Source organism: Rhizopus delemar, genomic scaffold (assembly GCF_000149305.1).
Source record: "Rhizopus delemar RA 99-880 supercont3.6 genomic scaffold, whole genome shotgun sequence".
Classification (NCBI taxonomy): Eukaryota; Fungi; Mucoromycota; class Mucoromycetes; order Mucorales; family Rhizopodaceae; genus Rhizopus; species Rhizopus delemar.
This window is the reverse complement of record NW_027137832.1, coordinates 2,432,482-2,459,816: the sequence shown is the minus strand read 5'-3', so window position 1 is coordinate 2,459,816 and position 27,335 is coordinate 2,432,482. Positions and strand designations below refer to the sequence as shown.

The window sequence follows — 27,335 nt, the reverse complement described above, 5'->3', positions numbered from 1 at the left end:
TGTAGCTATTACTTTTATCCTCTTTCCTATCTGTCTTGTTAGTTTCAACTTTACTTCATTTAGCTATTCAATCGTATTGTCAGATGGGATACACTCCAAGCATGTGACTTACAGGCTGTCGAGGATGATTGTTTTGGATGAACATATGAATCGAAATCGCTGTATTATCAGATATCCATACTCTCTGTGGCAGACAGACATCCATCCATACTTGTCTGTTATTAAATAAAAAGGATAGAGCCTGCTCTTCACGTAACCAGTGACTCACATTCGAATAGACCGTGATCGGTTTCTTTATCTTTACATGTTCAATTTTACCAAATCGAGTATACCACAGTTCGCTTATGTGAGATATCAGTACACGAAATAAGATAAATACGAGGTGGGTTACCATTGAACATGGTACTCAATCGACCTTCCTCCTCTTTGCTTTTTGTAGGTACCAGTGAATAGATGGTGTAATCTGTATTGAAATGGTATGGTCCTCGTCAATCTCTTTTGCATATCCAACGAATCAATGCGAAGGATGGTGTCTTTTAGAAATATATGTTTATGTTGACACACTTTACGATGTTAGCAATAGCCCATCGTCATACAACGCATGCCTGTATACCTTCTTTACCAATCATGGTTACCGTGATACCAAACAGGTTGCTAGGATACTCTATCACTATCGTGCCCGAAAGTTCATTTCCAGCAAGGATCGATGGCGTCTTTGTATAGATTTGAATCGTTGGATACCGTAAGGTAAGATAAAGAAAGGAAGTCCAATGTTTGTAATAGGCAACGAGTGACATGATGAAAAAAAAAAGGGGGGGGGGGAAGATCAATTTTATTCTATTTTTTTCTGGCATGCTGCCACATATTTTATATTTTTTCATCCAAAGACAATTCAATCTTTTTACGTTCCATACCCGTCACAAACGATTCGGTCAGAAACAAAAAGGCACAAATGTATTTCATACCATGTGTCAATCCAAACAGAGCACTTTGGCTCATCGTCTTGAGATCAAACGCGATCGAAAACAGCCAACTGGCCGATAACCCGAGTGGCATCAGCACCTGACAGACCCTTTCGGTCACTGAACTTTCCGTACCAGGGTCGATCAGCATGACCAGCAGAGAGCAAAAGATGGACGCTTGTGAGGCCACCAAGGTCGAGATCAGTCGACGGTCCAGGACGACCTGTGAGATCAGGATCACCGGGCTTCGTTCGTGGACAGAGACCGCTTCGGATGTCAGGCTGTAGTCGTAAAGAGAGAGAAGGACGAGGAGGATGGTGAAAGACAACGAGAGAAATCGATGCCAGATGAGATATTCAGAAACAGTCATTTGTGAAAGAGAAGGAAAGAAGAAGAAATGGATGATTTATACACATTGTCGTCACTAGCAAGTCCCCCCCCTCTCTCTCTCTTCAACCTAAACTCTTTTAATTCAAACCGTCTAAAAAAATCACTCATTTCTTCACTCAACTCTCCGCAGTGCTCTCTCTCTCTCTCTCTCCCCCCTGGTTTCCCACTTGTCAAAAGACTGTCGAATCATGTTCTTATTGCCAATGGCCCTGTTAAAATGTCTCTGTTTTCAAATGAATGGAATGGCTTTGAGATGAATCCGCCTGGTGATAAAACATACATAACAATGGGAAGAAATCAAAACCATGTCCAAAATGAGGTAGATCTGTGTTACCAAGCCGATTTTTTAACTAGAAACTGAAAATGCACAGATTCCTCATAAATACCATCACGATTTGCCCCTCCCGCCCCCCCTTGAACCGTGGTTGATGAAAAAAAAAATGAGGACGACATGGATTGATAGGGAGAGGGTCATTGTATCACAGTGGTGAATGGATCTTGTTCATTCAAGGTTTATTGGGAGGGTTAATGCAAAAGTTTGAATTTTGATTTGAGTGAATGGATGATGATGGATAAAGAGACGAGGATGATGAACAGGCAGATAAAAATGGAGGCGATACAGCCATAGTTGACAGATGTGGATGAATTCAATGTTGTCTATACAAAGGAATGAATCAAATCCTCTTTTGTTATTCGGTTCACTTACTGCAAAGGAAGCGCCATAATGACTCAAGATGACCCAGATGATCTTGAGATAGCCCTTCTTCTGAGGTAGCTCACTGTATCCTTCACAGGCAATCATCATCCAGCCTATGTGCAATAGTGAAAATAAAGTGGTCGTGATGGCATAAATAAAATAAAGTGATGCCTGAGGGCAACTGGGACACATCATCACACCTGGTCCAATGGATTCGACGAGTAATGAGATATAACCAACCGAAGCATTCGTTAATGCATATCCATATCCAAAGACTACTCTATCATTTCAGAACAAACATTGTCAAAGAGTGTATGCCCTACCAAATGAAAATACGTGTTTGTTTAAAGGTGAATTTGGATTGGCTGATATACTGTTGAGTCCATTTTCTGCTTTACGTGTCATCAAGTAAAATCCCCATCTGCATATTTCTTGAATGGCAATACTATAAATAATGCTAATGTAATTGTTGGTCTTGCTGAAATACCAAATGACACTTGATATCAATAAAGCAATAAGACAAAAGAAGGCACTGTTTACAACTTAGTTTTTATCATCATTTTTCTCCATTATTTTTTACCTTGACACGGTCAACAAGACATATTGTGCATTGGGTGCAATGGACAACAGAAAGATGGACAGGATGGGTCCATAGGCAAATAACAAGCAACCAAAAAAAGTATAAAGTGTCATAAAATAATTCAATGTCAGTTTCAGTTCATTTAAAAGTGACTTTCCAAACCATCTTCACAGGCACACTTTTGGTCTAAACCTCTTGAACAACAACTCAGTTTTCGCTCATAGAGAAATCAATAGGCCCCCCTCCCTTTTTTTTTAATAACAATGATTTATAAATACAGAAACATACGTCCAGTGGGACTTTTTCTTTAGGCTCATGTCAGCCGTTGGTTTCCAGCAAAGGATAATCCGGAATTTGTGGTATGCCACAGCAGCTCAGCATTTTTCGAGTCCCAGATTATCTTTGAGTCAAAAAGACCCAACGTGTCGAGTACGCAAGGCACGAAACAGGCGTGGGATAAAATCTGCATGGCGAAAAAAAAGAAAGAAAAAAAAAAGAAAGAAAGAGAGAGAGCCTGATTGAAGTAGAGAAAGAATTGCTGAAGAGAGAAAAAGTGGGGGGGGGGAAATCATATGGCAAAGAAGAGAAAGCGATTGACAAAAGCGGAAATGGTCACTCTCATGTTGATTCCGAGCCACTGAATCCAGAATAGGTTGCATCAACAAACGAAAGCAGACAAGGAGGTCCCATTTTATTCATCTCTTTCATGTAACAGCCACATGTCCTAATTTAGTGTAGACAAAAGAGGCCTACTTTGGACTGAAAATGACGTGAAGTTAAAAATAGAAAATTAAAAAAAAAAGTATAAAAGACAATAAAAAAGCATTTTTATATAAAGCATGGATTCATTACCACCTTTATTACCACCACATCATCCTTCTACTTATTCAACCGATGAAGAAGATATCGCATCAGAAGAACATCAATTTTGGCAAATCCCTTCCAGTATCTTAATTATCTCACCTTCTTTTCAAAAGCCAAAGTTGAATCTGGCAAGTCAAGTCAAACAAATCTTGGGATGTACTTTAGAGCAAGCAGATGAAGAGATTGAAAGAGAATGGTCAAATAGGCAAGGGTGATAAATGGGAGCTGTCTGTTGTGTATATATTATTATGTGTGTCTATGTTTTCATCTTTTGTAATAAAATCACAGAATCATTTAGTACTTGAAACGCATGGCGGACATGTTGACTTTAATCCTTCTTTCCACAGACTCAGTAGGAAACTGTATATTATTTCCCTGACATGTGTTTCACCAAGAAGGGGGGGGGATCCAACTGTTTGTTTTCATCCAAAGTGAATTGTTTACTAAACATAACGAGAACAGAGAGGAAAAGGATGTGAAGGATTTATCCTAATTTCGTACTCTTTAGAGCGAATCAACTCATTCATGATATAACATGTCATCAACTCTTTTTGTGTACTTTTAAAGACACATCCCAAATGCTATTCAAGCATCCCTTTCTCTGCCCCCCAAAAAAAAAAATAAAAAATAAAAAATAAAAAATAAAAAATAAAAAATAAAAAATAAAAAATAAAAAATAAAAATAAAAAAAAGAGCCACTTGTTCTCTTTCCGACTGGTTGGTTCTTTAACCAAAAGGGCTTTTTATTTTGAGAAATTCATCTGTTCCTCGTACCTTCATCCTCTTTCATCTCATCTTTACCGCATTCTGTTTCTATTCCGACTGACTTCCAAGGTTCATGTGGATCCTCTGTACGCACTGATTTCCGAAAAAGATGGGGTGACACGAAACAAAAAGGGGTCTAGTTGTTATTGTGATTCAAAGGTGATCGTGAAAGACTTTTGATACAAAAGGCTCTGTTGTAGCCTATTTCTTCTTTGTTCCCAATCATCATCTATTTCTTCATCTACTTCTTCTACAGCCGATCCTAATATTTCATGAACTCGATAAGCTAAATCATATTTCACTTCTTTTTCAAATGACATCATAGAAGGTGTCGTGGGTGGTGTCGGTAAGACGTGTATTGGTTCCAATCGATCTTCATCTCCTTCACTCATCGCCTCTTCTTTCTCTAACGTCTTGCTCTTTCTTCTTAATCCTTTGAAACTTGTCATCACGGGTGAAGTCAGCAGAGAGGATACTCTTTGTTTAAAGGAGTTGGGTGATGTAATCTTTAGCGAACTATCTATGCTTTTACGAAATGAAAATAATGTTGAGTGATGACTTTGTTTTGTATTCATTTTAAACAGAAAGAAAAGGATTCAATGCATGATTCCAACTTATTCTGTTTTTATTCCTACGTCAATGATCCTTTTCGCCGATTCAATTTCTTTTTTTTTTTCCCAAAAAAAATAAAATAAAAAAGGAAAAAGGGGAAAAAGGGGGGAAAAAGGCGAAAGTAGGATGGATTCCGTAGACAAAAATAAAAGTACATTTTATTTATTCTGTAATAAAAAGAATGTAAAACAGCCTTATTGAATCCAATGATTCCTTTACTGCTGGTGACAACCGATGCAAACTATCTTTATCAATTTACTCAACTCTCTCGCTTTCATTTAACCGTGCTTCTTAATAAATGATTTACTTTGAAAGCAAAGTCTACTTGTCTCATCCTTCATCTCTTTCCATTCACACTGACCGACCAACACGTCTCTTATCGAGCCACAGATGAATCCCACCTAAACTAATTCATCTCAGTCCTTTATAATTCCTCATCAATTCAAAAATGTCATTTTTCCATATTTTAGACTAAACAGAAAATATTCATTCATACCCCTCAGACAAATAAAAATGACAATAGATGCTCTTTTACTAGATTCACACCTTTTTTTTTCTCACTCGCTTGCTGTAATACTGTCAGATGAATGAGATGTGAGCTATCTGTTTTTATTGCTTTTCAAGCGATCTGCCCTTATTTTATCAGTGATACATTCAATCAAACTCACTGGACTAGATCATGACTCTGTTTCTTTATAGCATCCTTTTGACTTTCAATAGACAGCAGAAGTCTTATTGATTGCGATGAATAAAGAGACGATTCAATTCATCACAAGAATGTGACACCAAGCAAAAGAGAATTTCCAAAGACAGTACTGATCATGTCTTGTGCTGATTCAATCCATCTGTGGGTTTTGATGTAAGGAAAGAAAGAGCAGTTCAATATAAAATCGTATTTTATGATTGCATCTTTATGCGTATCGAACACACTATTCTGTAGAGTCCTGTTGAAATCATCCTGTACCAATAAGAGTGTCCTTTTTCGTATCAGTGAACTCCAATCAAATCGTTTTCTTCGGATTTATTTTTCCCTTCAATTTTTTTTTTTTTTTTTTTTTTTGCGGAGACATTTTGTGAAAAAAAAAAAAAGCAAAGGTTCGACTGTCTTTTGGGACAAATTGATCCAAGAGTCTCTTTGGCCAACTCACATTGATTCCATTATTGACTTTATGTATTCTCTCGACTTTTCTTTGCTTTGATTCAACACAATCTATAAAGAAACATCTTCTACTGCCATCATCACTATTGCTCTATTTGAACTATGGAAATTTCATTAGAGATACCTATTTAACTCTCAGCCCTTTTATTATAACACTCTCCTTTCCAACATAAAATTTGGTAGATCAAAAGGATCAGCAAAGATTCCTTTTTTGATTCACTATAACATTCACTCACTCGCCACTTTATATCTCTTAGACTGATGCTTCCATTTTTATATCTTTATTGTTCTTATAATCAATTGTTGAGTATCGCTTTTTATAGTCGCACTATAAATACTTTTTTTTTTATATAAAAGGTTTTTATTCAGGTGTCACACTATAAATACATGGAGCATCTTGAACTCACTATGACTCTTCCATCTTGCTGCGGCTATAGAGAAACTGAGATAAATCCTCCTTTTGATTCTCATCCATCAACTCAAAAAAAGAAAAAAAAAAAAGAAAAACTCAGTTATAAATCCTTTTTTTTTTCTTTTTTTATTTTTCTTTTTTTTTTTTTTTTTCTCTTTCACCATGAACAATACACTTCCAAAATTAAATAAACCTTCTGCCAAGCCTACTGCTATCAAGTCAGCTTGTGTCTTTTGTGCTTCATCCATGGGCACAAGTCCTCTTTATGCTGAAGAAGCGACGAGTAAGTGTGAGGGAGGAAAGGAATGGGTTCTGATGATCAATAGAGCTTGGGAAACTTTTGGCAGAGAATGGCATTAAACTTGTCTATGGTAAGTTTCTGTTTTTTTATCTAGTTCTCTTGTTCACTGTGCATCTTTAGGCGGTGGATCGGTAGGTCTGATGGGAGCCACGGCCAAGGCTGTACTTGATAATGGAGGTCAAGCACTGAGTGTAGTGCCTGAACCATTATTTAAACATGGCAGTAAACAGCTATGTGAGACGATCATTGTGCCTGATATGCACAGCCGTAAAAAGCGTATGGCAGATGAGGTAATGAATGCTTTAATAAAGAAATGAAGCTAATCAGAACAGAGTGATGCCTTTATTGTACTCCCTGGTGGATTTGGTACCATGGAAGAAATGTTGGAAATGATCACTTGGTCACAACTCAATATTCATTCAAAGCCTATCATTTTACTCAACACCAAGAATTTCTTTGATCTTTATATTCAGTGGATTCAATTGGCTGCTAAAGGTAATTTGAGATGCCTCACAGTGAGATTTATAAACAATTTCTATAGAACAATTCATACCAGAAAAGAATGTGAATATCTTTGTTACCTGTGAAACAACAGAAAGTGTGTTGGATAAATTAATCAATTATATCGCTCCTGAAACAAGATATGGTCTTGACTGGACAAATGCTAATCATAGAGTGGCTGCTTTAACTGAATAAAAAGTTTATTATCTTTATTTATATGTTGGCAATTGAGTATCTTTTGGTAAACCAAATCCATAACATGATCCACTCAGTGTACCAAAATAATCAGTCAGCAATTTCTTTCCTTCATCATCACCCGCTGCTCCTACTGCAACATGAAAAGGAACAAGGTGCTGTTCATGTTAGTCAGGGTACATCCCATTCACTATTTACCTCTGCTGTAGGATGACATCTTCTGAAATCAGAATGTTGATTTAGTTCATTTGCCTTCTTCTTACGTTCTTCGCCCTATTCATGAATCAGTAAAGCCCATCTCGATCCCTGGTCACTTACAGTTAACTGACAGGCCACCGTATCTAATTCTCTATCAAAATCAAGCACAAACTTGGGCGATGGTTTATTGGCCGTCGTCCATAACTCTCTCAGGTTGTGAACAGCACTTCCGCTGCCAACGATAAGCACACCTTCATCTCTGCGTCGCATGAGTAACCCATCCTCCTTCATCCCCCACTTGATCTTACCTCAGAGGCTCCAATGCTTCACCTACTTTTGTATGCATCGCCATGTTTTCATGACCCAATGTGGATACCTCAACGATCGGAATATCACGATTAGATTCCATCGCACGTTTCAAAGGAACCCAGACCCCATGATCATTACCATTCTTTTCTCCTCTTGCTTCAAATCCAGCCTATCAATTCAATCAGTCCAAGCTTCTCTCCATGGATTGCTATCCTCTTGCCTTGTTCAATAGCTCAATCACACGACTTGCCACCTCTGGAGATCCCTGATGATCCCAAGTGTGTTCATAATATCTTTTAGGAAAACCATAAAAATCATAAATTAATTTTGGTTTTTCAGAAGTCTCCACTAGAAAAAAAAAAAAAAATCATCAACCATCTTCCTTTCCTCCCAATCTCACCTTACCTTTCACCCCACATTTTCCTTCTCCTTGCCAATGGGCACTGATGATCACAATCGCCTTTGGTTTGAGTATCTCTTTCACATAATTTCCAAACCAACTATAAAATGTCCCTGGCTTTTCTACATCCTCTAATAAATTGGGTCCTAGACACACACACAATTCAATAAGAGGGAATATCTCTCAATAAAATTACCTCCGTGAGAAATATAAAATACAGGTGTTCGCATCGTACGATGAACTGACAGCATTTTTTTTTAAAAAAAAATAAATAAATGAAGCATCGGATATTTTTATCTTTACCAGATGACAAAACATTAGTAAAAAATTAATAATAATACCATCCTCTCGGTTAATTATTCTTGTTCCTATCACTTTCTTTTTTTTTTTTTTTTTTTTTATTGAATTCTTGGGCAGAAAGAGGAGAGGTGGTTGCTGATCCCATCATCTTTTCTCTCTCTCGCTCTGTTTTAGAATAAAATAGAGATTAAAATCATTCTGTTTATTAAATTTACATTAACGCCTATTCCTTTACAAATCTATTATTTCTTAATTCCAATTGTCCATGTTCCAGAAATGAAGGCCATTCCTTTTCTCCCTTTAATTCCATCCACTGAGGTTGTTCCCAAAGTGCCAATAATTTTCCTTGTTGTCTCCTGGTACCGACACTTTCGAGAGCATCACGCAGTGAAAGAACGGAGCTTTCGACCATGTTCATCTCATCCACTGCTCTCAATCGTCTGGGTTTTGCTACATGATCAGCACTGACCTTTAATTCTTTTTGACATGTCTGAGATCGTTCAAGTAGAGCATCCGAAAGAGCCTGTGCTGATTGGGGTGTGTCAAAGCCGGTCAAGGCAACCAACGGACGCCATAAATCTTTTCTTAATCGAACTGGTCTGTGGGTCGTTCCTAGCTGATTTAAAGTTTTATTCTAGTGTTGCAAACAAGATCAATATTAGTGGATGACAATTTTTTTTTCAGAAACCTTCATATTCTGCTTCAAACTGACCAAAACTTGGTTTGTTTGAACATGTCTAAAGAGATAGACACCATGATGCACAGCTGTCATGATCAACAATAACAGAAAAAGAAAAAAAAAAAAAGTTTCAATAGCCGACTACGCACGTCATCCTAATATATGAAGAGAATTAAGAATTTTTTATATACGACTTTTTTTTTTTTATATATATACATCATCTATATCTTTTTACATGTTTCGTCCTAATACTACTACTACAGCAACAACACCAGCAGCAGACTTGAATGAGTTTCCTGTGCTTGGAACACCACCACCTTCCATGAATAATAGACTTCCTAATCGACTTGCAAGTTATGCTTCTACAGCTGGCAATATTCAAGACATGGACGACTTTAGCAAGTTGGGCTCATTTAGAAATATTCAAACAGATCAACGAAATCTTGCAGCACCGAGATCTTTTTCAATGGATGAGTTTCCAGCATTACGCAGTGCTCAATCACCTTTTGATAGTTCGATAGGTAGAGAATCTGGAAAACCAGAACAATGGTTAGACTATGCTAATTTAAGGGAACAACAAGGTAAATAATAGATAAAAGGGAGATTATGACTTACTCATCCCTTTTTTTTTTTTTTTTTAAAAAAAAAGGTGGAAAATCATTTCCAGAAAAAAGTGAATTATCAGATACTTGGGTACAATGTTATTTTGTTGTTGACAATAGAAAAGACTCACGTTTTCTTTTTTTTTTTTTTTTTTTTTTTTTTTTTTTTTTTTTTTTTTCCTTAAAAAAAAAAGCCTCAGGCAAGGAAACAAGAGGAATCATCAATGAGTAATGGGAAGCCAACAGATCCCTATGGATTACTAGGGCTTTTGGGTGTGATTCGAATGACGGATCCTGATCGTAGCATGTTGGCACTCGGCAGCGATTTAACTACACTCGGTTTAGACTTGAACACAGCAGAGTAAATAAGATTGAACGCGTCTGTCTTGTAGCTAACGACTCTCTAGTTCAATTTATTCAACATTCATATCTCCTTGGTCAGATACACAGACTTTACCAGGACTTAATATCGAACCAGGTTATTATTTACCTGCATGCTATCGTCAAGTGCAAGCAACACCACCTGCGCATCAACGCATGAGAACCTTTTCGGATGAAATCTTATTTTACGTCTTTTATTGTATGCCAAAAGATATCGCCCAGGAGGCAGCAGCACAAGAATTGTAAGCAGAACGTCATTCTTATCCCTATTGACTAAAGAATATCATAGATATGTGCGTAATTGGCGTTATCATAAAGAACTGGGGTTGTGGTTAACAAAAGAAACAGACGAGAACGGCCGACCTGTACAGAACTTTCGAAGGACATCTTCCAATGGGCTGGATCGTGGTGTCTATGTGTTTTTTGATCCAACCACTTGGCAAAAAGTGAAAAGAGAATGGACTTTATCTTGGGATGCACTTGAGGAAAGAGCAAGTACGAATAGAGTGTTGATGTAAACGCCGCTAAATAAAATTAAGGAATGAAAAGAGGGGTTTGTACACCTTTATTGATACGTTCATATCTAGACATTTCTCTCTCATGCTTCAAATCTTTTAATTGTTTTTCCAGCTTTTTCTTTTCCTGTGCTTCTGTTTCTAATGCACGTTGATGTTCGATTTGGATATCACTGATCATCTTTTTGAATTCTTTACGCAGTGAGGCAGTCGTCGTATTGTCCTTTGTTTTCCCCAGACGCACATTCTTTGCTCTTTCTTCCAACAGACGGCCTTCCAGCTGCTTGACCTCCCTTGTCAGGAGCTCGATCCGTCTTTCATAATTGGCCCTATCATTTTCAAACTCCATCGCGGTCCCCGTCAGTCGATCGAATTCTTTCAGTATGCCTTCAAAGTTGGCCTCCATCGCTGCACTTTGTTCGATCCAGGCGGCCTCCCGTTCATAAATCTCGGGACCGGGACGGATCCGCTGCTGAAGCTCGGCCTCCAACTGGCTGATGTGGGCCTCACGCGCCTCGAGTGCCCTCGACTTATCCTTCACGAGCCACTCGAGGTCGCGGCAGGTCGACAGCAGCTTGTCATGCTCCTGCCTCATCCTTTCGTACTCCAGATCGGTCTTGTCCAGCAAGGCCGCTGGTTGTGTCTCTCCTCGATCGTCCGACGGTGCGTTTCGGAGCATGAGCACCTCCTCACGGCATCGTCCGATCTCGTCCTTGAGGGCCTCTTCCTGTCTTTCGAATCCCGCGGCTTGTGCCTGGATCTGCTTGAGCTGGGTCTCCATGCTGGCCACCAGCGCTCTCAGCCGAGCCACCTCGGCCTCTGGGTCCTCGGACGGGCCTGGTGGAGGCCTGGAGGGCGGCTGCCTCAGGTGCTGTTCAAGGCTGGCTAATAAACCCAGGGTATCAGTGGTCGTGCTGTGATGCACATTGTGTTTCTTGAGGATGGACAGCAGCGTGTGTGTGATGTCTTCCAGATCGGATCGCATCTGCGGTGATGTGCTGGATCGCTTTTCGAGCTGCTCCAGGCCATGACAGAGCACGCCCGCGGTGTGTTCCAGTATCCTGTATTGTGTCTGGATCTCTTCTGTCTTGAGCTCTTTGAGTTGTCTCGTCAGCTCCTCTACCTTCCTATCCGCCTCCTGGGCTTCGTCTCGAGTCAAGAGCACCGATTGTCGGTTGGATGCGAGTTGGGAGAGTGAGTGGGATGTCTCTTGAATCTTTTTGTCCAATTCCAGTTTGGAGGCCGAATTTCTTACTTTGATCTTCAATTTGTCGCGACGCTGTGTGGAACATGAGCAAGTCATAAAAAGATGGGCTCATCGATTCGTACCTCTTTTAAATGTTCAATTTCTTCAAATGACATCACTTTATATTCGCGAGCGTCAATCATGGCTTGAGAGACAAGTAACTGTAAAAATAAATCTTGTTGATGAACCTCTGACTTGACATGCTTTGTGGGTGACCTTATTTTCCACATATTCTCAAGTTCTTGAGAAAGATCGTCGTCTAATGTGGTGATAGAAGAAGTAGAAGAAGATAAAGAAGAATGATAAATATTGGGCTCTTCTACTTTAGCTATAATACATAAGAAAACTCTTTCTTTCATAAAAAATAGGTAGTACCTTGCTGAGAGCTTTTGCGTGCAGATGCTTGAGAATCTCGAATGCGGAAAGGAGATCGAGCAGGTAATGTAGGTGAAGCGGATGATCGAACAGATTGTCTATCGTCTTCTTTAACAGGTGAGGATTTTAAAGGTTCTTTCTTTTGAAAATTGAAAAAGTTGGTTCGAGCTAATTTCAAACCCATAGGTCTATTGTCATCATCAGTTGTCTGTCTGGGCATCATTGGAATCTGATAGAACAAGAGTTAAAAAAAGAGCTTTAAAACATCAAAAATAGATGATTACCATTGTATTTTAATAAAAAAAGAGGAAAGAAAAAAAATAAAATAAAATTTAAAAATGTGTTACAATTTTACAAGTGTGGCATAACAATGTGATTTGTCACATAGTGTTTCATCATTAGATCCCTTACATATTCTCTTGCACTCTTTTCGCTTCCGTACGATGCAATTGACTTTCTTATAATGGATTTTGGATCATGAAAAAAAAAAAAGCTTCTTTACAAGTTGATAAAAAGTAGCTATATTTAGAAAAAAGTAAAAGGAGGAAAAGTATTTTAATACAACTGGGATGAATTTTATGCGAAATTTTTTTTGTAAATTTTTTTTTTTTTTTTTTACTTGTAAATGTCAGAATACGAACAAGTATCATTCGCACCTGATCCAGAATATTCAGGTTCAAATAATAACAGCAAAAAACCACTTAAAGCACTTCGATGTCGTAAATGTCGACGTTTACTTGTTGGAGGTGAAAACGTGATTGACCACGAACCTGGAAAAGGACAAATGTCATTTTCTTACCATAAACGTAATGCGGACATCAACGCTACCACAGCAACCACAACAACCTCAGAACCTGTGGAAACCAACAAGGCGCTCAATCCTCTGCTTGCTTCCTTGGCTGCCAAAAACAATACCTGTTCTTCTCATTTTATTGAACCCATGCAGTGGCTGGAGGGCTTTGTTGAGGATCTTCAGGGACGTATCGACTGTCCAAAATGCCAGTGCAAGATTGGATCCTACAACTGGTCTGGAGATCAGTGTTCGTGTGGTCGATGGATCACACCTTCTTTTATGCTTCATAGTAATAAAGTAGATGAGGTGAAAAATGTTGTATTCAAATAACAATAAAAACGATGAGGAGGCTGTATGTTCCTTGATTGCTTCAACCAGAGACATGGCGACAGTTTTTTAATGGAGGAAATGGCTTTTGTCTTGAATGATTCATTCGGTTTGCTTTAAAGATTCTGTATTAGTGGGTGTTTTCTTATAGTATACTCTTGGAAGAAAGAAACTGAGAGAAGCATTGGAAACCTTTGCCTGATCCAAAATATCCATCTTGAGCCGTAACGATGACATGATCTGATTTACTCGAATAAAAAACCACAATATGCTTAGCCTTAAAGCAGATTTTCTTGGTGTAAACAAACTGTATCTTTTCTCTTTTCAATAATAACAATATTCTGCAGTTTTTATTGTTTTGCCTTAATCCCAAAGATCTTTTTTTTTTTTTTTTTTTTTTATTCGGCTCATACACAGCAACAATGCAAGCAATGCTTATAAAAAGCGAGATCGAAATGATGTAAAAGGATGGATTAATTTTATACAAATATATAGTACAACTGGATCGTTTATAGATTAAGGTTATTTATCAGGCATTCATGAAGACTACATAGTCAATAGAGTTGTATCCGAATAAAGGCATGTGCCTGTAAGAGGCGAATATCTTCATCAAGATTAAAGGGCTCACTATGCCATGCTGTCATACGTAATGTACATTCAGGGAGAAACAGGCATTATTACCCTTTTTTCTTCTTCTTTTGACTTGGTGTATTTTTCTCAATAAATCCAACATTATAGTCTGGATGAAAGTCTGAATATTTGGCCTTTGAAAATGATTCGCAAAATACTATTCAATTTAAAAACTTTGAATAATTTAATGAATTGTTGATGGACTGAAACATTATTATTATCTTTTATCAATAGACAATGCCAAGCAAAATTTCTCCAGTGTCTTTTATTATCAAAGCTCTGTATCCCAATTCCAAGATTTTCAGTCTCAAAGTTTGCAAAGCAATATAAAATGCAATTTTACAAAGATTGATGATCACAAGTCAACCAATCTCTTACTTGAGTTTACTCTAATCATTTTTAATTTTTGTTTGATGAAAAGTTAATTTCTTCCTAATAGTTCTATAACTTCCTGCCTCTGATCTATGATGAAAAATCCACTATTTATTAGATGCTCAGATATCCTGAAGAACACTGTCGAAAAATGAATAATGTGCTGCTTAAAACAGAATGCTTGTAAAATAAAGTCTCTTTATAAACATGCTTGCACGATAAGCTAGATTGAGCATAGCAACTTGTTCTATCTCTGATTTTTGCTTGTGATTTACACTGGATTTCATAAGCTATGAGCAATCCGTTAACTGTAGGTCACACTGTCACTTTTGGGTTCTAAATTGTCGAGATAAAAAAAAAATCTGGTTGGCTGACCCGAATTTTGACCCTCCACCCCCTTCCTTCCCTCTGTGACAGAAAATTTTTTCTTTTTTTCTTGAACTTTTATAAATTATGGCACAGCAAGCAAAGCAAGCAGCTCAAAGATTAGGAGGCATGTTCCCCAAGGGATCCGGTAAAGGCATTGGTGGCGCCGTCGGTGCCCTTGCCGTTCTTGGTGGTGTTGGTTATGGTGTGAATGCTTCTCTTTTCAACGGTAAAGAGGAATTCAGGGACCCTTGAATAAAAACTGATTTGTTTCCTATAGTCGATGGTGGTCACCGTGCTATCAAGTACACCCGTCTTTTTGGTGTTCAAGATACCGTTTATGGTGAAGGAACCCACATTATGATTCCTTGGTTTGAAACCCCCGTCGTTTACGATGTCCGTGCAAAGCCTCGTAACGTTGCTTCCTTGACTGGTACCAAAGGTAACGCTAGAGGACAAGGAAAAAAAAAATAAGAGAGAGAGAGAATTAAATAGGACGTGTTTGATAGATTTGCAAATGGTCAACATCACCTGTCGTGTACTTTCAAAGCCTCGTGTTGATCAACTTGCCACAGTCTACCGTACATTGGGTCAAGACTATGACGAACGTATCTTGCCTTCGATTGTCAACGAAGTTCTTAAATCCGTTGTTGCCCAATTCACTGCCTCTCAATTGATTACCCAACGTGAACGTGTCTCACGTCTTGTCCGTGAAAACCTTGTTCGTCGTGCTCTTCGATTCAACATCATCCTTGACGATGTCTCTATCACCCACGTTGGATTCTCACCCGTGTTCGAAAGTGCAGTCGAAGCCAAGCAAATCGCTCAACAAGACGCTCAACGTGCTGCCTTCATTGTCGACCGTGCTCGTCAAGAGAAGCAATCGATCATTGTCCGTGCTCAAGGTGAGGCCAAGTCTGCTGAATTGATCGGTGAGGCCATCAAGAATAAGCCTGGATTCCTTGAATTGAAGCGTATTGAAGCCGCTCGTGAAGTTGCCGGTGTGATTTCAAGATCTGGAAACAAGGTCATGCTCGACTCTGACACTTTATTATTGAACATCAACACACCCAAGCAAGCTTAAAAAAGTAGACGAGAAGAAGAAAAAAGGAGAGCGAGGATATAGCACATAATAAAAATAGAAGTTTTCTTTTTATATAGTTTTTTATTTGTTTGTGTATTTAGAATGAGATATCGCATTCATCTACATTTATTGAACATAACACATAAACATAGAGTAAGCTATAGTAGAACTTTGGTTTGAGAATTGGCAAATGCAGATTGGCGTGGATAACATGCAAACAAACCAGATCCTGGTGTACGTGTGTTGATAGCATTGAGACAAGCCAGGTATCGTTTGTATCTTTATGAGTCGTTCAACTCGTACCAGGAAGGAGTAAGGTACTTTCTTGCTTATTTATTATTATTCAAATAAGTTGTTTTACAACATTTACGATCATTTTATGATTATTCAAAAAGAAATGCTTTTCAAAACAGATATTGTATTCACACATAAAAAATAATTAAGATACAGTAGTAAATGGCTTGATGATCGTAATGGTTGCATTGTCTGTAGCTGAGGGTGACTGAGCAATGATGGATTCATGCGTTGCTTCATCCGGCTTTTCATGCAGTGTAACCGAATCATTTTGATTGTTGGGTGTGCATGTATATTCTTGATAAAGTGTAGGTAAATCCTTACTGAGATGAAGTGAATTCCGTCTTTTACTTCTTCTTTTTTTGTACACAAATACCTAACAACAGAATTATTTTTCTTGTCTTTAAATTTTGTTTCTTTTTGCCTTACCACAACAGATACAATGAGAATCATGGCAAAAAATAAACCAATTGAAAGACCAATGATGGCTGGTGTTGTTAGTTTTTCGTCTGTCGAGTTGAATGAATCCATCCAAGTGTAATTATTATTAAGCGATAAAAAACGGACATCGTTTGTAAGAATTCCTTTTTGATTTACACCAAAAAGAACAATTAAGGTATTTTTGTAAAGTATAGCTAATAACATTCGTTATAGTTCACATAGAAGCATTCTTTGTTATTGTCACCTTCATGCCCATATCTCGGTCCACCACTGAAATATAAGCCTTGATCTTGTATCTTTGAATATTCTAATGATTTTGTATCAAACAAATATAAATAATCTGGTACAGCGACAGCAGCTCCTATATACAGTGTAAAAGTAAGGACGGATGGTTTGTTTAGTGATATTTTTTACTTACGCCTTGAGAATCGCATGGCACCACCATATATCAAAATTTTGCTAGAAAAAGGTACTTGCATGCATCGTTCAATTAGAATAAGATGCTATAAGAATTTCATGGGGAACTTACATGCAGTAGCAGTATGATGGTACCGATCGGAGATATTAAGTGAGGTATTGACTTGATTTAATGCCCAACTACCATCCAAAGTATTGTAAAATAAGACATCCTTCATGGATGAAATGTTACCTTGCCCTGGTGACCCTATCATACCGCCAATGTAAACAATGTTTATGCCGTCCGTATCGAGTGTGGCTGTATGACCATTCCTTGAGAATGCATTAGGTGGCAGTGCAGCTGAATTTACTGACCAAGTCTTTATTTGTTGATGAGTACACACAAAAGCAGAGCAAAACAAAAAAAAAGAATTTATTTTACCATGAGTTGAATGTTTAAAATGGTGGTATTCATAACAGGATCTCCTGTGTAATTATCACTAACCGGTGTTAATTCTTTGCTTTCTCTTACTATCATCACTTACTATAGTCCTCCCCAATAATATACCAGACCTTGTTTTGGTACACTCACCGCTGTTCCCGAATATCTATTTTCCATGCTTGTAAGCAACACTTTCTTTTTTTTATATTGTATGTATCTTTTACATGTTTGCTTCAGAATCACATCTACTTGGGATTGTCTTCCACTGGTTATTTTGTTTATCATACGTTTTTGTCACATTCGTGATCATATTACCCCCACTATAACCTCCGTCTAGCACAAAGCTGGTATTAGATATCAATGCTATACTACTACCCATCGAGGGTTCTGTTTGGTAATTGGCTTGGGATGGTACACAACTCCATTGATCTGTATTTACTGGGAGTGTTTGTGTTAAATCCAAAAAATGAAATTCATCTACTGTGCTGTGATGCCAAATACTTCCGATGGCTACATAACCACCTGAATAGCAGTAAATGCTATCCTGTACCAACACACAGGCTAATTAAAATATAAAAGTCGTTACTATTGCATTTATTTCCCATTTTCTCTTCTTTACATGATTGATAATTAGGAGTAACAGTTGCACAATAAACAACTGATATTAGTAATAATATTAACATTATAAAAAGAGAAAAGCACGAAAAAAAGGGAAAAGTTGATCAACAATGATGGATTCAAAAGGAGGCAAATAATACTGCACCTCCTCATTATTTTAAAAAGCCATTGTATACGTTTATTATTCTACTTCCATGTCGGAATCTTGATTGGTTATCTGCTCTGTGCTTTGAGCTTGTTTACTTGCATTTTTTAATCGAACACTTTTACTTAGTAATTTAGATCGAAGTTCTTGCAAGTTGATATGTGATCGACGCACAAAGGCAGGTACAGGTATATGCCGATAATCCACAGTCTCTCTCTGCCAACTGTTCAATTCTCTCCAATCGAGATCTTTACATAGCACATTTAATTCAAATGTATGTGAAGACATCTTTTGTGCACTTATATCAACTACTCGCTTATTCTATATACAATAATCATGAATTCATAAATTCGCTTGATTATCTGTTTTTTTGTACCAGTGCTTGAATTCTTTGACTGCTATCCTTTTCCCTTTTTTTCATCATTTTTTCACGAAATTCTCTGCGTTTCGCCATCTGTTCTTCATATCTCTTCCTTTCTCTTTCTCTTCTCACCCGTTCTTCTCTCTCACGCCTTTCTCTCTCTTCACGCAGCTTTCAAATATGTCAGTACAGATAAAGCAATTTTTGATTGTGATTATACCTGCTGCTGTCTTGCTTTCTTTTCATCATTAATCTTGTTATACAGCTCACCAATATCAAACACTGGCGTCTTGGGCGATTCAGACAAAGGCCTTGCATCATTTACTTTATTAGATTGTTGCTGTTCAAAGGCTCGCTGTTTTGCTTGTGCAAGCCATTTATCTTGATTTTGTAACACAATAGGTGGTCGTTGCTCCTTTTTTTCTAATTGAAGTGGAGGAGGTTGATGATCAAGGGCTAATTTAGGTGTTGATGAAGGTGGTGGATCCTTTGAAAGCGCTAATCCAGGTATTTTTACAACAGGCTTTGATGGAGGAGGCTAAATAAATGAAGTACATAAAATGTAAATATTGCACTGAATTTTTTTTTAAAAAAAATACCTTTGCTTCCTCTGCTGCAGGTTTTTTTATATTTAATTTGATTCTCAAGACATTGCGTCCGTCTACATACAATAAGTTTTCTGTTATCCAATAGGAACATGTATTTACCATTTGCTGTTGAACTGTTCGTTTGCGAAGTATTATTATTAACTGTATTTGTATCATGATTAATTGGCGCTTCATTCTTAATGGAAGGCGGAGTGATGTTCACACCTATATTCTAAGGTCAAATATGTACATTCAATATCTTTGCAAACATACTTACTTTGTTCTACATGCGGTTTTTTCACCGGATTTGATCCTCCATGAATCTTATTCCAATACTTGTCAAAGGCAGCTTCAAATTTCTTTCCGAGTAGATGAACTTCATGATGAGGTGGATTGTACTTGTAACAATTTTCAAATATAAGCTTATAATCATTGTAAAATTCATCTTCGTTCGCATATTTTGATTGCTTCCATTTTTCTTCGATTGTCGCCATATCCATAGGCTGTTTAATAATATCATAGTAATCTGCTGCACCCCAAGCCGCTGCATCCACAGGCCTTTCAAACGGCCATGTTAAATGAGCATGTTTTGGTTTCTTGAATTCCTTAATAACTGATCCAATATGCTTACGTTCTTCTTCAGACATATCAATTCGTTCTTCCGGTGTCTTTTTCTCTGCCTAAATATATTTTAGAGGATCTATTGAGTCTATGTAAACTTATAAAGCAAAACAAACTTTACAGGTGGAGTAGCTCTTAGTTTAATTAACTGTTTTTTAAACATCTTTTCAAATTCTCTTGCTGTGTCACAAACTGGATCCGTTGGATTATTGTACAAATAACAATTATTTAGCATTAATTCAACATCTGCAATGAATTCTTCCTTAGAGTGATAATCGTCCAGCTTTTTTTGAATTGTGCTCAAATCCATGGGATGTTTAATGATGTCAAAGTAGTCTGGAATGTTAAAATAAACAGGATCTACAGGTTGAAGAAAGGGAGTTGCAAAAGGACAATTCCATAATTTTTTGAATATTCCTGTAACAAGACGTTTGTCTTGAGGAGACATGGGTTCACTATAAATAAAAAAAAAAAAAAAAAAGCGTAAAAACACGTTGTAATTCCTTCCCCTTTCTAAATGTCATTACGGTGCTCGATCCTTGGGTGGTTCACTTTCTTCAGCTGCAATAGTGGCATAAGGTCTCTTTTGAGCAATGCCGGATATCATTGTAGTGTAAAAGAAGAACAAGAAAAAAAAAATATTGTAGAGGTGTGACGTATCAAAAGCATTTAAAGGACCGAATAAACAATGGATTGAAATTGTGTTACTTTTTTTTTTTTACAAACTTACTGTTGTCAACAGAAAATGATAATGGTATAGATAAAGAATGATGCCATATTAACATGATATACTGCTTTAGAAAAAAGAATTAAATGAAATTTCTACTGAGAAATATCATAGAAGCATTTGCATCTACACAAAGTATAAGTCTACCTCTTTAATCTAATACTTTTGTAGAGACCACTTTATACATACTTTTCAAGAGACCTTTCTAATATACAAGATGCTTCTTTTTTGTGATTGATAGCTCATCTATACCAGGGAAAGTACTTTATTTTCATCATTTCAGTGGGAAATATCCTAACATATGTGCTTCTCCTTCATTGCAAACAGGCTACTTTATCTTTTCATTGTCTATTGATCGAATGTTGATTTTGAAAGTCATAACATATTCATTATACATATGTCTATTGTACAGGTAATTCATTGATTGCTATTTCTCAGTGATACACTTTTTTCAACATCTTAGGTATCCTTAATTGTCACATTAATGATTAATAAATTAACCCACAGGACAATTTACCAATATAGTTTACTTGGCCGAACCAAACAATAAATCGAATGGTCTTCATTGAGGATGATTCTTGACACCAAAGAAGCTTTTTATTGCTTGTCATTTGAGTGGTTGAAGCTAGCTCTTTATAGTAACTTGCTATTTTGATGTGCTTCGATAGACAAATGATACTAGTCAGTTCTTTTTTTTAAAAAAAAACGATTAATAGTAATTTCATAACCTAAATAATTATTAATGATGATCTTGACATGAAACATTCTCTTTACTCTAATAGAATTACAAGAAATCGAAATCCTTTTATTACAAAATGGTCAGCCAATGAAAGGGGCTTGCCAATAAACAAATAAGAAAAAAAAAGCGGGGGGGGGAGAATATCCTTTTTAGAATATAAAGAGAGCAATGATATATGAAACCACAAACTTATGGCATTTGATACACAGAGTGTTAATTTTGATCAATAATCTGAAGCTTACAGAGCATAGAGTAAGTAGAAAAGAACATGGTATATTTTATTGACAACTATATTAAAAAAGAAAGAATAAAAGAAAGTAACATAATAATATTAAAAATCGTTAATTTAAATACACAATTATACAAAAACATAAAAGAAGCATATACATATTATAATTCGTTTCTCAATTGACTCTGTTTACCCCACACAAATTCATCACTTCTCTTTTTTATGACTCTACAAAACGCGACAGGTGTACGAGATCCATTTGCAGCAGCTATTAATCTGAGTTGATTTGGGTTTGATCTTGTACTTCGAATGTATTCATGTGTTGTAAAAGCAGTAGGACATTGTGAATTGAAACATTCTTTTGGTGTGCTAGATTCCTTCCAATGTGTTTGCTCATGAATAATTGGTTTTGATGAAATGATGTCTTTAGTTATAGTTTTTGGTGGTGGAGAAGAGGGTATGACAGGCTTTCTGGGCTTTACTGTAATGACTTTGGTTGAAGTTAACTTGACTGTGTGATTGGTGGTTGTATTCCTTGATATTAGGTTGACTAGTGTCTTTTTCAGTGATTTTTTGATTTTTTCATTCGAGTGATGATTATTTAGAAAGAGTAAACGCATGGTGAAAGAAAAAGAAAGTATAAAGATATTATGTAACTTTATATACTTTTGTTTGTTTATATTGACAGCTTATTCTTAAATTTCTAGACCTTCCTTCAATGCAAGTTGTTAAAAATATATTAAGGCGCTTAATTCTCAGATTTGTTTATTTTCTCTTTTGTTACATTGACAAATGTACCTTATTTGAAACTAATGTAGGGGGAGGGAAGGTTCTGAGCTTTCTAAAATAAATACTTTATTTCTCTTCTGAGCCATAATTGACCATCATAGACATGACCTCATATATCAAGTCAGCTGCCAAAAACGTCGTCAATTGTGCCTGTGTATCGTATGCTGGTGCAACTTCCACCACATCCAATCCTATAATGTTATAGCCATCCAAACCACGCAAAATATATTTTAACTCTCTTGACAAGAGACCTCCTGCCTCTGGTGTCCCTGTAGCGGGTGCCATGGATGGATCGATGACATCGATATCAATGGAAAGATAGACGGGCGTATGCTTATCTTCTCCCAGAATCTGTCTCATTCGATTCACGATACCGCTCAAACCCAACGTAAAGATATCATTTGCTTTAATCACTTGGAATCCTAGCGCTTGATCTCTTGCCATATCATCCTTGTCGTACAATGTTGAACGGATACCAACGTGCATCGACGTCCCATTGGCTGTCAATCCTTCCTTGGCAGCGTGATACAAAGGGTTGCCATGGTTGTATTTGCTCTGTTTGGCCTTAACATTGTAAATTTCAGGCGCCCATGTATCTAGGTGCGAATCGAAATGAATCACAGATATCGGCCGACCGTGCGATTCTCTCATGGCTCTCAAGACTGGTAACAAAATCGTGTGGTCACCACCCAAGGTCACTAGTCGTGGAATCGTTGTACGTCCAGAGAAGGGTCGAGACAAGATATATTTGGTGTGAGATTCAATTTGAGCCATGGCATGTTCACTATCAAAGGGTTCAAATGGAATATCACCGCAATCAACTACTTTAGCCCATGATTGAAAAGGATGAACATCTAGTTCGTTATTGTATCCCTTTATCTCGTTTAGCTTTTTTTTTTCCACTAGTGTCGTCATTTTAACTCATTTTGTTTACCTTGATTCGCTTTGATCCTTCTCGAATACCTGATGGTCCAAATCTAGCGCCTGTTCTAAAAGTGACGCCAATGTCGTAAGGTGCCCCAACGACAGCAATATCATAATCTTCCACTGCACTTTCATCCCAACATTGAAGATAAGGTAAATGTGCAAACGTAGAAATACCAGCAAAGGAAGGCATGTAACTATCTTTTTCAAGGATAGGTCTTGATGGAAAGATATCTTGCGAGTTTAGAGGCACTTGATCAAAATGACTATGCGCTAAGTTTCCACTAACAAGTAATAGTAATGCTAAATTCCACAACATTTTTTAATAATAAAAAGATAGAAACTAAGAGAATAGTTTTGACTTTTGTTCTTTTTTTTTCTCCATTTTTCTCACAATTTCTTAAAATGTTCAATGGATTTGTCAAATATCAAAATTACGGCTCTTCTTTTCTCCGTTGCTAATATCTCTTAGATATTATCTTGAATACTGTATGTGTTACGACTCTATCAATTTTTGTTATCAAGTGAAAAAAAGGCAAAAGAAAAAGAAAGTTATCATTTTATTTATAGTCATAATTATGTACTATTTTTTATATTTGTACATTGCAAGAATGCTTGGTGATTTATTATGCAAAACACTTGATTATGATTAAAGGTATAACTGTAGAGATGAAATATACAAGAATGTGATACAGAACCAGCAAACGTTACAGATGATTGTAGTATGAAAAAAAAAATTGACAATTTTGTTTATAAAAGTAAGAAATGGGATTTGCTTAATTTCACTATAATCTTGAGTGCAAATGTATTGAATTAAAAAAAAAAGAGAGAGAGAGATCTGAACTATTCATAAGTGCATTTCTTTACTAATACCGACTGATAACTGGGAAATTAGCTAATTCAATTGATATATAATTCCGATTAATGACTCTGAATAAGTTTGATTATCTCGTACATGCTTAAATTAACTTGAATTGGTTATGAAAGTAAATATTGCAAAGATCAAGGTGCCTTGCTCCCTTTATTTCCATTCTGGTTGCCTTGGTGTCTCGATAAAGGCTGTACAGTGAAATTGAGATTAGGAATGAACTAAATTATGAAGACTGCTAAGGCGGATCAAAAAGAGGGATCTGAAGAAGATTATATACCATAATTTCTTATTCTTTGAAGCTTCAAGATATTATATAATAATGATGATCAAGGAGTCCCCTTTAGGATTATATTCAAAGCAAAAGTAAATACAAAATCTATCAACTTTGTTTCCTGCTTGCCTTGATTATTATACGCTGTTTATACTTTTAATGAGGCGTAGTGCATTTCCAGCCAATTTCATCTTGACTTATTGTATACTTAGCATCAATTGTAATATTATATCCATTGGATTTTGTCCCAACCAAATGAGCTATCCAAATTAGATATTATGGAATGTTGATATGGGGGTTCGACTTCTTATAGGTTAATTTCAGCTATATGGTATCTTTCAGTGGATCTCAAATATGCACTTCGGTTGCTTGTGTAAAGCAAGACGGAGATTATGGCACCAACTTTAGCATCTGCGTTACAAATAATGGCCGTATCAGTACATGGCAGGTTTTATATACCTTCACAATAATATTCAATAACCTAAGCAGTACCTTCACACACAGTAAGCTTCAAGATGACATTTTTACGATTAGCCCAGGAATCTAAGCTATCTATTAATTTAGTGCTAGTCATGCAGGATGTCTTGAATCCTCAAGTAATATTGGCCCTATCATAAGCAGCATCAGCAACTTCTATACCAATAGTTATCATACTCAAACCACCTACAAACAATATTGAAATATAGACTTAAAGATTTTCTTTTTAAAAAAAAATCAAATTACTTGCCAACATTAGGAGTATGCCGTCCTGTACCCAACATAAGGTCACTAGGGGAAGCATTGTTTTTTCGAAACGGTTTGATGAATGATACTACTTAGTCTATATCACGTTTGAACCGTATATTTCTGCCACATTTGCTTATTGTTCAAAAGAAATTCGATATAAACTTGTGTTTAAGCAGAAGTATTGACTGGTAAAAAAAAGTATATAATACTGTCCTTTACTATAGTTAAAAGATGATGTCCTTTTATATAGTTAATGAATGAGTGATTTTATCAGAATATGATAGATTATATGTATGATTAAATTAAGATGATCTGTATAGAATGAACAGGTAAAGATTGCACATTGAATGGTTAGGAACCAATATGTAATTACTTGTCAAATATACTTGTGATGAACGAAATCAACTAACACATAAAAAAAGACTAATATTTACGGACGTAATTAAAAAACTATGATTATTTGTAGTTTATGGCTGAGTTCGTCAAAAACTGTAGAATAGAAGATTTTGTAAGCATTTGTAGTTTTTCAATGAACTAACATGCGACAAATTTGGGTAAACTGTATCGACAGCCTTTGCCATGCAAAAAGAATATGGTTTTATACATTTCAAGAACCCAGATCTCCATCTTTTGGATGGTTTAGGATTTATATGATTAAAATGAAAGTGCCCCCCCCTTTTTTTTTTCAAGGTAAATATAACTTTGCTATATCTAGCTGTTTACCAATCAAGATTTCTTAACTTGAAGGGATATTTCTCATGATTTTATTATTTGCATTTCCAATCGAACTTTTATGTTTTTCTTATTTTCAAATGCTCAAATTTCCATTTATTCAGAAGTTTTTCTAAAATTTTTTTATGCAGTATTTATGTTAATTTGTCGAGATGATCTTTTATCTATTACCTGACAAAGAAGACATCAGAGGTAAAGTGTAATATTTTATTTTAATTTATTGCTGCTGTTTAAGGCTTTTTGACGTTTACGTTGCTTGGATTCAAAATCATGCCAATCACCTTGAACATCTAATAAACTATACAAAAGAGTTTAAAACAAATAAATATGTGCTTTTTTTTTCCTTGATTACTTTGCTGGCATCACAGGCTCTGGTAATTCAGTTTTAAAATAAGCAAATTCTAAAGCTTCTGCTGCTGTTGGTCTCTTTTGTGGATCCATAGACAGTAATGCTTCTGAAAGCTCTAACGCTCCGGGTGATAACAACCTATTAAAAATTGGTATCGATTCTATACTACACCAACCCAATACTTACGATCCATATAATTCTTTAAACCGTGAAGCATACACTTCTGTTGGACGTACTAATTCGTACCAGGGCAAACTAGTAAAAGTGGGCCATGTATCTACAGTAGGTGTTCCCATCACTTTATATATCGAGCCTAATTGTGATATTTCGTCTGTTCCATTAAATATTGCTTTTCCAGTGAAAAATTCTAGCATAATACAACTAAAGATATGCTTAGTACCACTATACCAATACAATTTTTAACTTTACCCAACACTCCAAATATCCACAGCAGGCCCATAAGCTGTTGCTCCTAGCAATAACTCTGGTGGTCTATACCATAATGTAATTACCCTATTCGTATAATCTTGTGCTTGGCTCTTTTCAAAAACTCTAGCCAACCCAAAATCTGCAATCTTGAGTTCACCTTTATTGTTGATCAACAGGTTGGATCCTTTAATATCTCGATGAAGAATGCCCATATGATGAAGATAGGCCAAACCTTCCAACATTTGCTTGACGAGTGATTTGGCATGAGAAGGCTGAAAGGTAAAATTAGGATGTCCCAAGATACCAGATAAATCGTGATCCATGTATTCCAACACCATATATACACTCCCTCTAGATACCATGATTTGTTGTAATTCAACAATCTTCTCATGCTTCAACTTTTGTAACAATTTGATTTCTCTTACTGCTGTAATAGGAAACTATAATTAGTGTCAGTCCTGTGTCAATTATCCTTTTCTATTGACTTTTTACCCCATCTTTTTTCTGTTTTCATGCGAATTCGCTTTAATGCCCATCAGTTTACCTGTTTTACCATTTCGTGCTTTGTATACTTTGCTATAATAAATTATTAGATTTCTACCTCTCACTCTCACTTTTCCTTTTTTATA

At 36.5% G+C, this 27,335-nt stretch overlaps 17 protein-coding genes across 17 annotated transcripts; 5 read left to right on the top strand and 12 right to left on the bottom strand.

Annotated features, from left to right (window-relative positions):
• Nucleotides 1–387: 387 nt before the first annotated feature.
• On the bottom strand, nt 388–797 carry RO3G_08962 (uncharacterized protein; the record flags this gene model as incomplete). Its single annotated transcript, XM_067663547.1, has 2 exons — nt 388–533; nt 614–797. The coding sequence occupies 2 exons, from the start codon at nt 795–797 to the stop codon at nt 388–390; spliced, it is 330 nt and encodes a 109-aa protein (XP_067519648.1).
• Nucleotides 798–867: 70 nt separating this feature from the next.
• On the bottom strand, nt 868–1,332 carry RO3G_08961 (uncharacterized protein; the record flags this gene model as incomplete). Its single annotated transcript, XM_067663546.1, has 1 exon — nt 868–1,332. The coding sequence occupies one exon, from the start codon at nt 1,330–1,332 to the stop codon at nt 868–870; it is 465 nt and encodes a 154-aa protein (XP_067519647.1).
• A 545-nt stretch (nt 1,333–1,877) lies between these two features.
• On the bottom strand, nt 1,878–2,742 carry RO3G_08960 (uncharacterized protein; the record flags this gene model as incomplete). Its single annotated transcript, XM_067663545.1, has 4 exons — nt 1,878–2,009; nt 2,059–2,324; nt 2,448–2,494; nt 2,630–2,742. The coding sequence occupies 4 exons, from the start codon at nt 2,740–2,742 to the stop codon at nt 1,878–1,880; spliced, it is 558 nt and encodes a 185-aa protein (XP_067519646.1).
• A 726-nt stretch (nt 2,743–3,468) lies between these two features.
• On the top strand, nt 3,469–3,708 carry RO3G_08959 (uncharacterized protein; the record flags this gene model as incomplete). Its single annotated transcript, XM_067663544.1, has 1 exon — nt 3,469–3,708. One exon carries the CDS (start codon nt 3,469–3,471, stop codon nt 3,706–3,708), a length of 240 nt encoding a protein of 79 aa, XP_067519645.1.
• Nucleotides 3,709–4,401: 693 nt separating this feature from the next.
• On the bottom strand, nt 4,402–4,833 carry RO3G_08958 (uncharacterized protein; the record flags this gene model as incomplete). Its single annotated transcript, XM_067663543.1, has 1 exon — nt 4,402–4,833. One exon carries the CDS (start codon nt 4,831–4,833, stop codon nt 4,402–4,404), a length of 432 nt encoding a protein of 143 aa, XP_067519644.1.
• A 1,770-nt stretch (nt 4,834–6,603) lies between these two features.
• RO3G_08957 (uncharacterized protein) lies at nt 6,604–7,438 on the top strand (the record flags this gene model as incomplete). The annotated part of the gene is made up of 4 exons (XM_067663542.1): nt 6,604–6,724; nt 6,863–7,032; nt 7,075–7,237; nt 7,284–7,438. 4 exons carry the CDS (start codon nt 6,604–6,606, stop codon nt 7,436–7,438), a joined length of 609 nt encoding a protein of 202 aa, XP_067519643.1.
• A 502-nt stretch (nt 7,439–7,940) lies between these two features.
• RO3G_08956 (uncharacterized protein) lies at nt 7,941–8,596 on the bottom strand (the record flags this gene model as incomplete). Its single annotated transcript, XM_067663541.1, has 4 exons — nt 7,941–8,114; nt 8,199–8,293; nt 8,351–8,491; nt 8,542–8,596. 4 exons carry the CDS (start codon nt 8,594–8,596, stop codon nt 7,941–7,943), a joined length of 465 nt encoding a protein of 154 aa, XP_067519642.1.
• Nucleotides 8,597–8,868: 272 nt separating this feature from the next.
• On the bottom strand, nt 8,869–9,417 carry RO3G_08955 (uncharacterized protein; the record flags this gene model as incomplete). Its single annotated transcript, XM_067663540.1, has 2 exons — nt 8,869–9,261; nt 9,358–9,417. 2 exons carry the CDS (start codon nt 9,415–9,417, stop codon nt 8,869–8,871), a joined length of 453 nt encoding a protein of 150 aa, XP_067519641.1.
• Nucleotides 9,418–9,559: 142 nt separating this feature from the next.
• RO3G_08954 (uncharacterized protein) lies at nt 9,560–9,913 on the top strand (the record flags this gene model as incomplete). The annotated part of the gene is made up of 1 exon (XM_067663539.1): nt 9,560–9,913. The coding sequence occupies one exon, from the start codon at nt 9,560–9,562 to the stop codon at nt 9,911–9,913; it is 354 nt and encodes a 117-aa protein (XP_067519640.1).
• A 2,208-nt stretch (nt 9,914–12,121) lies between these two features.
• Nucleotides 12,122–12,627, bottom strand: RO3G_08953 (uncharacterized protein; the record flags this gene model as incomplete). Its single annotated transcript, XM_067663538.1, has 2 exons — nt 12,122–12,396; nt 12,444–12,627. 2 exons carry the CDS (start codon nt 12,625–12,627, stop codon nt 12,122–12,124), a joined length of 459 nt encoding a protein of 152 aa, XP_067519639.1.
• A 441-nt stretch (nt 12,628–13,068) lies between these two features.
• On the top strand, nt 13,069–13,714 carry RO3G_08952 (uncharacterized protein; the record flags this gene model as incomplete). Its single annotated transcript, XM_067663537.1, has 2 exons — nt 13,069–13,525; nt 13,698–13,714. 2 exons carry the CDS (start codon nt 13,069–13,071, stop codon nt 13,712–13,714), a joined length of 474 nt encoding a protein of 157 aa, XP_067519638.1.
• A 1,304-nt stretch (nt 13,715–15,018) lies between these two features.
• On the top strand, nt 15,019–16,015 carry RO3G_08951 (prohibitin-2; the record flags this gene model as incomplete). The annotated part of the gene is made up of 3 exons (XM_067663536.1): nt 15,019–15,160; nt 15,212–15,373; nt 15,441–16,015. 3 exons carry the CDS (start codon nt 15,019–15,021, stop codon nt 16,013–16,015), a joined length of 879 nt encoding a protein of 292 aa, XP_067519637.1.
• Nucleotides 16,016–18,926: 2,911 nt separating this feature from the next.
• On the bottom strand, nt 18,927–20,527 carry RO3G_08950 (uncharacterized protein; the record flags this gene model as incomplete). The annotated part of the gene is made up of 6 exons (XM_067663535.1): nt 18,927–19,250; nt 19,312–19,373; nt 19,420–19,524; nt 19,577–19,979; nt 20,042–20,375; nt 20,448–20,527. The coding sequence occupies 6 exons, from the start codon at nt 20,525–20,527 to the stop codon at nt 18,927–18,929; spliced, it is 1,308 nt and encodes a 435-aa protein (XP_067519636.1).
• A 1,249-nt stretch (nt 20,528–21,776) lies between these two features.
• Nucleotides 21,777–22,235, bottom strand: RO3G_08949 (uncharacterized protein; the record flags this gene model as incomplete). The annotated part of the gene is made up of 1 exon (XM_067663534.1): nt 21,777–22,235. The coding sequence occupies one exon, from the start codon at nt 22,233–22,235 to the stop codon at nt 21,777–21,779; it is 459 nt and encodes a 152-aa protein (XP_067519635.1).
• Nucleotides 22,236–22,470: 235 nt separating this feature from the next.
• Nucleotides 22,471–23,521, bottom strand: RO3G_08948 (agmatinase; the record flags this gene model as incomplete). The annotated part of the gene is made up of 2 exons (XM_067663533.1): nt 22,471–23,292; nt 23,339–23,521. 2 exons carry the CDS (start codon nt 23,519–23,521, stop codon nt 22,471–22,473), a joined length of 1,005 nt encoding a protein of 334 aa, XP_067519634.1.
• Nucleotides 23,522–24,951: 1,430 nt separating this feature from the next.
• RO3G_08947 (uncharacterized protein) lies at nt 24,952–25,251 on the bottom strand (the record flags this gene model as incomplete). Its single annotated transcript, XM_067663532.1, has 3 exons — nt 24,952–25,022; nt 25,110–25,133; nt 25,194–25,251. The coding sequence occupies 3 exons, from the start codon at nt 25,249–25,251 to the stop codon at nt 24,952–24,954; spliced, it is 153 nt and encodes a 50-aa protein (XP_067519633.1).
• An 884-nt stretch (nt 25,252–26,135) lies between these two features.
• Nucleotides 26,136–27,262, bottom strand: RO3G_08946 (uncharacterized protein; the record flags this gene model as incomplete). Its single annotated transcript, XM_067663531.1, has 5 exons — nt 26,136–26,226; nt 26,281–26,415; nt 26,464–26,532; nt 26,707–27,146; nt 27,251–27,262. 5 exons carry the CDS (start codon nt 27,260–27,262, stop codon nt 26,136–26,138), a joined length of 747 nt encoding a protein of 248 aa, XP_067519632.1.
• Nucleotides 27,263–27,335: the final 73 nt, after the last annotated feature.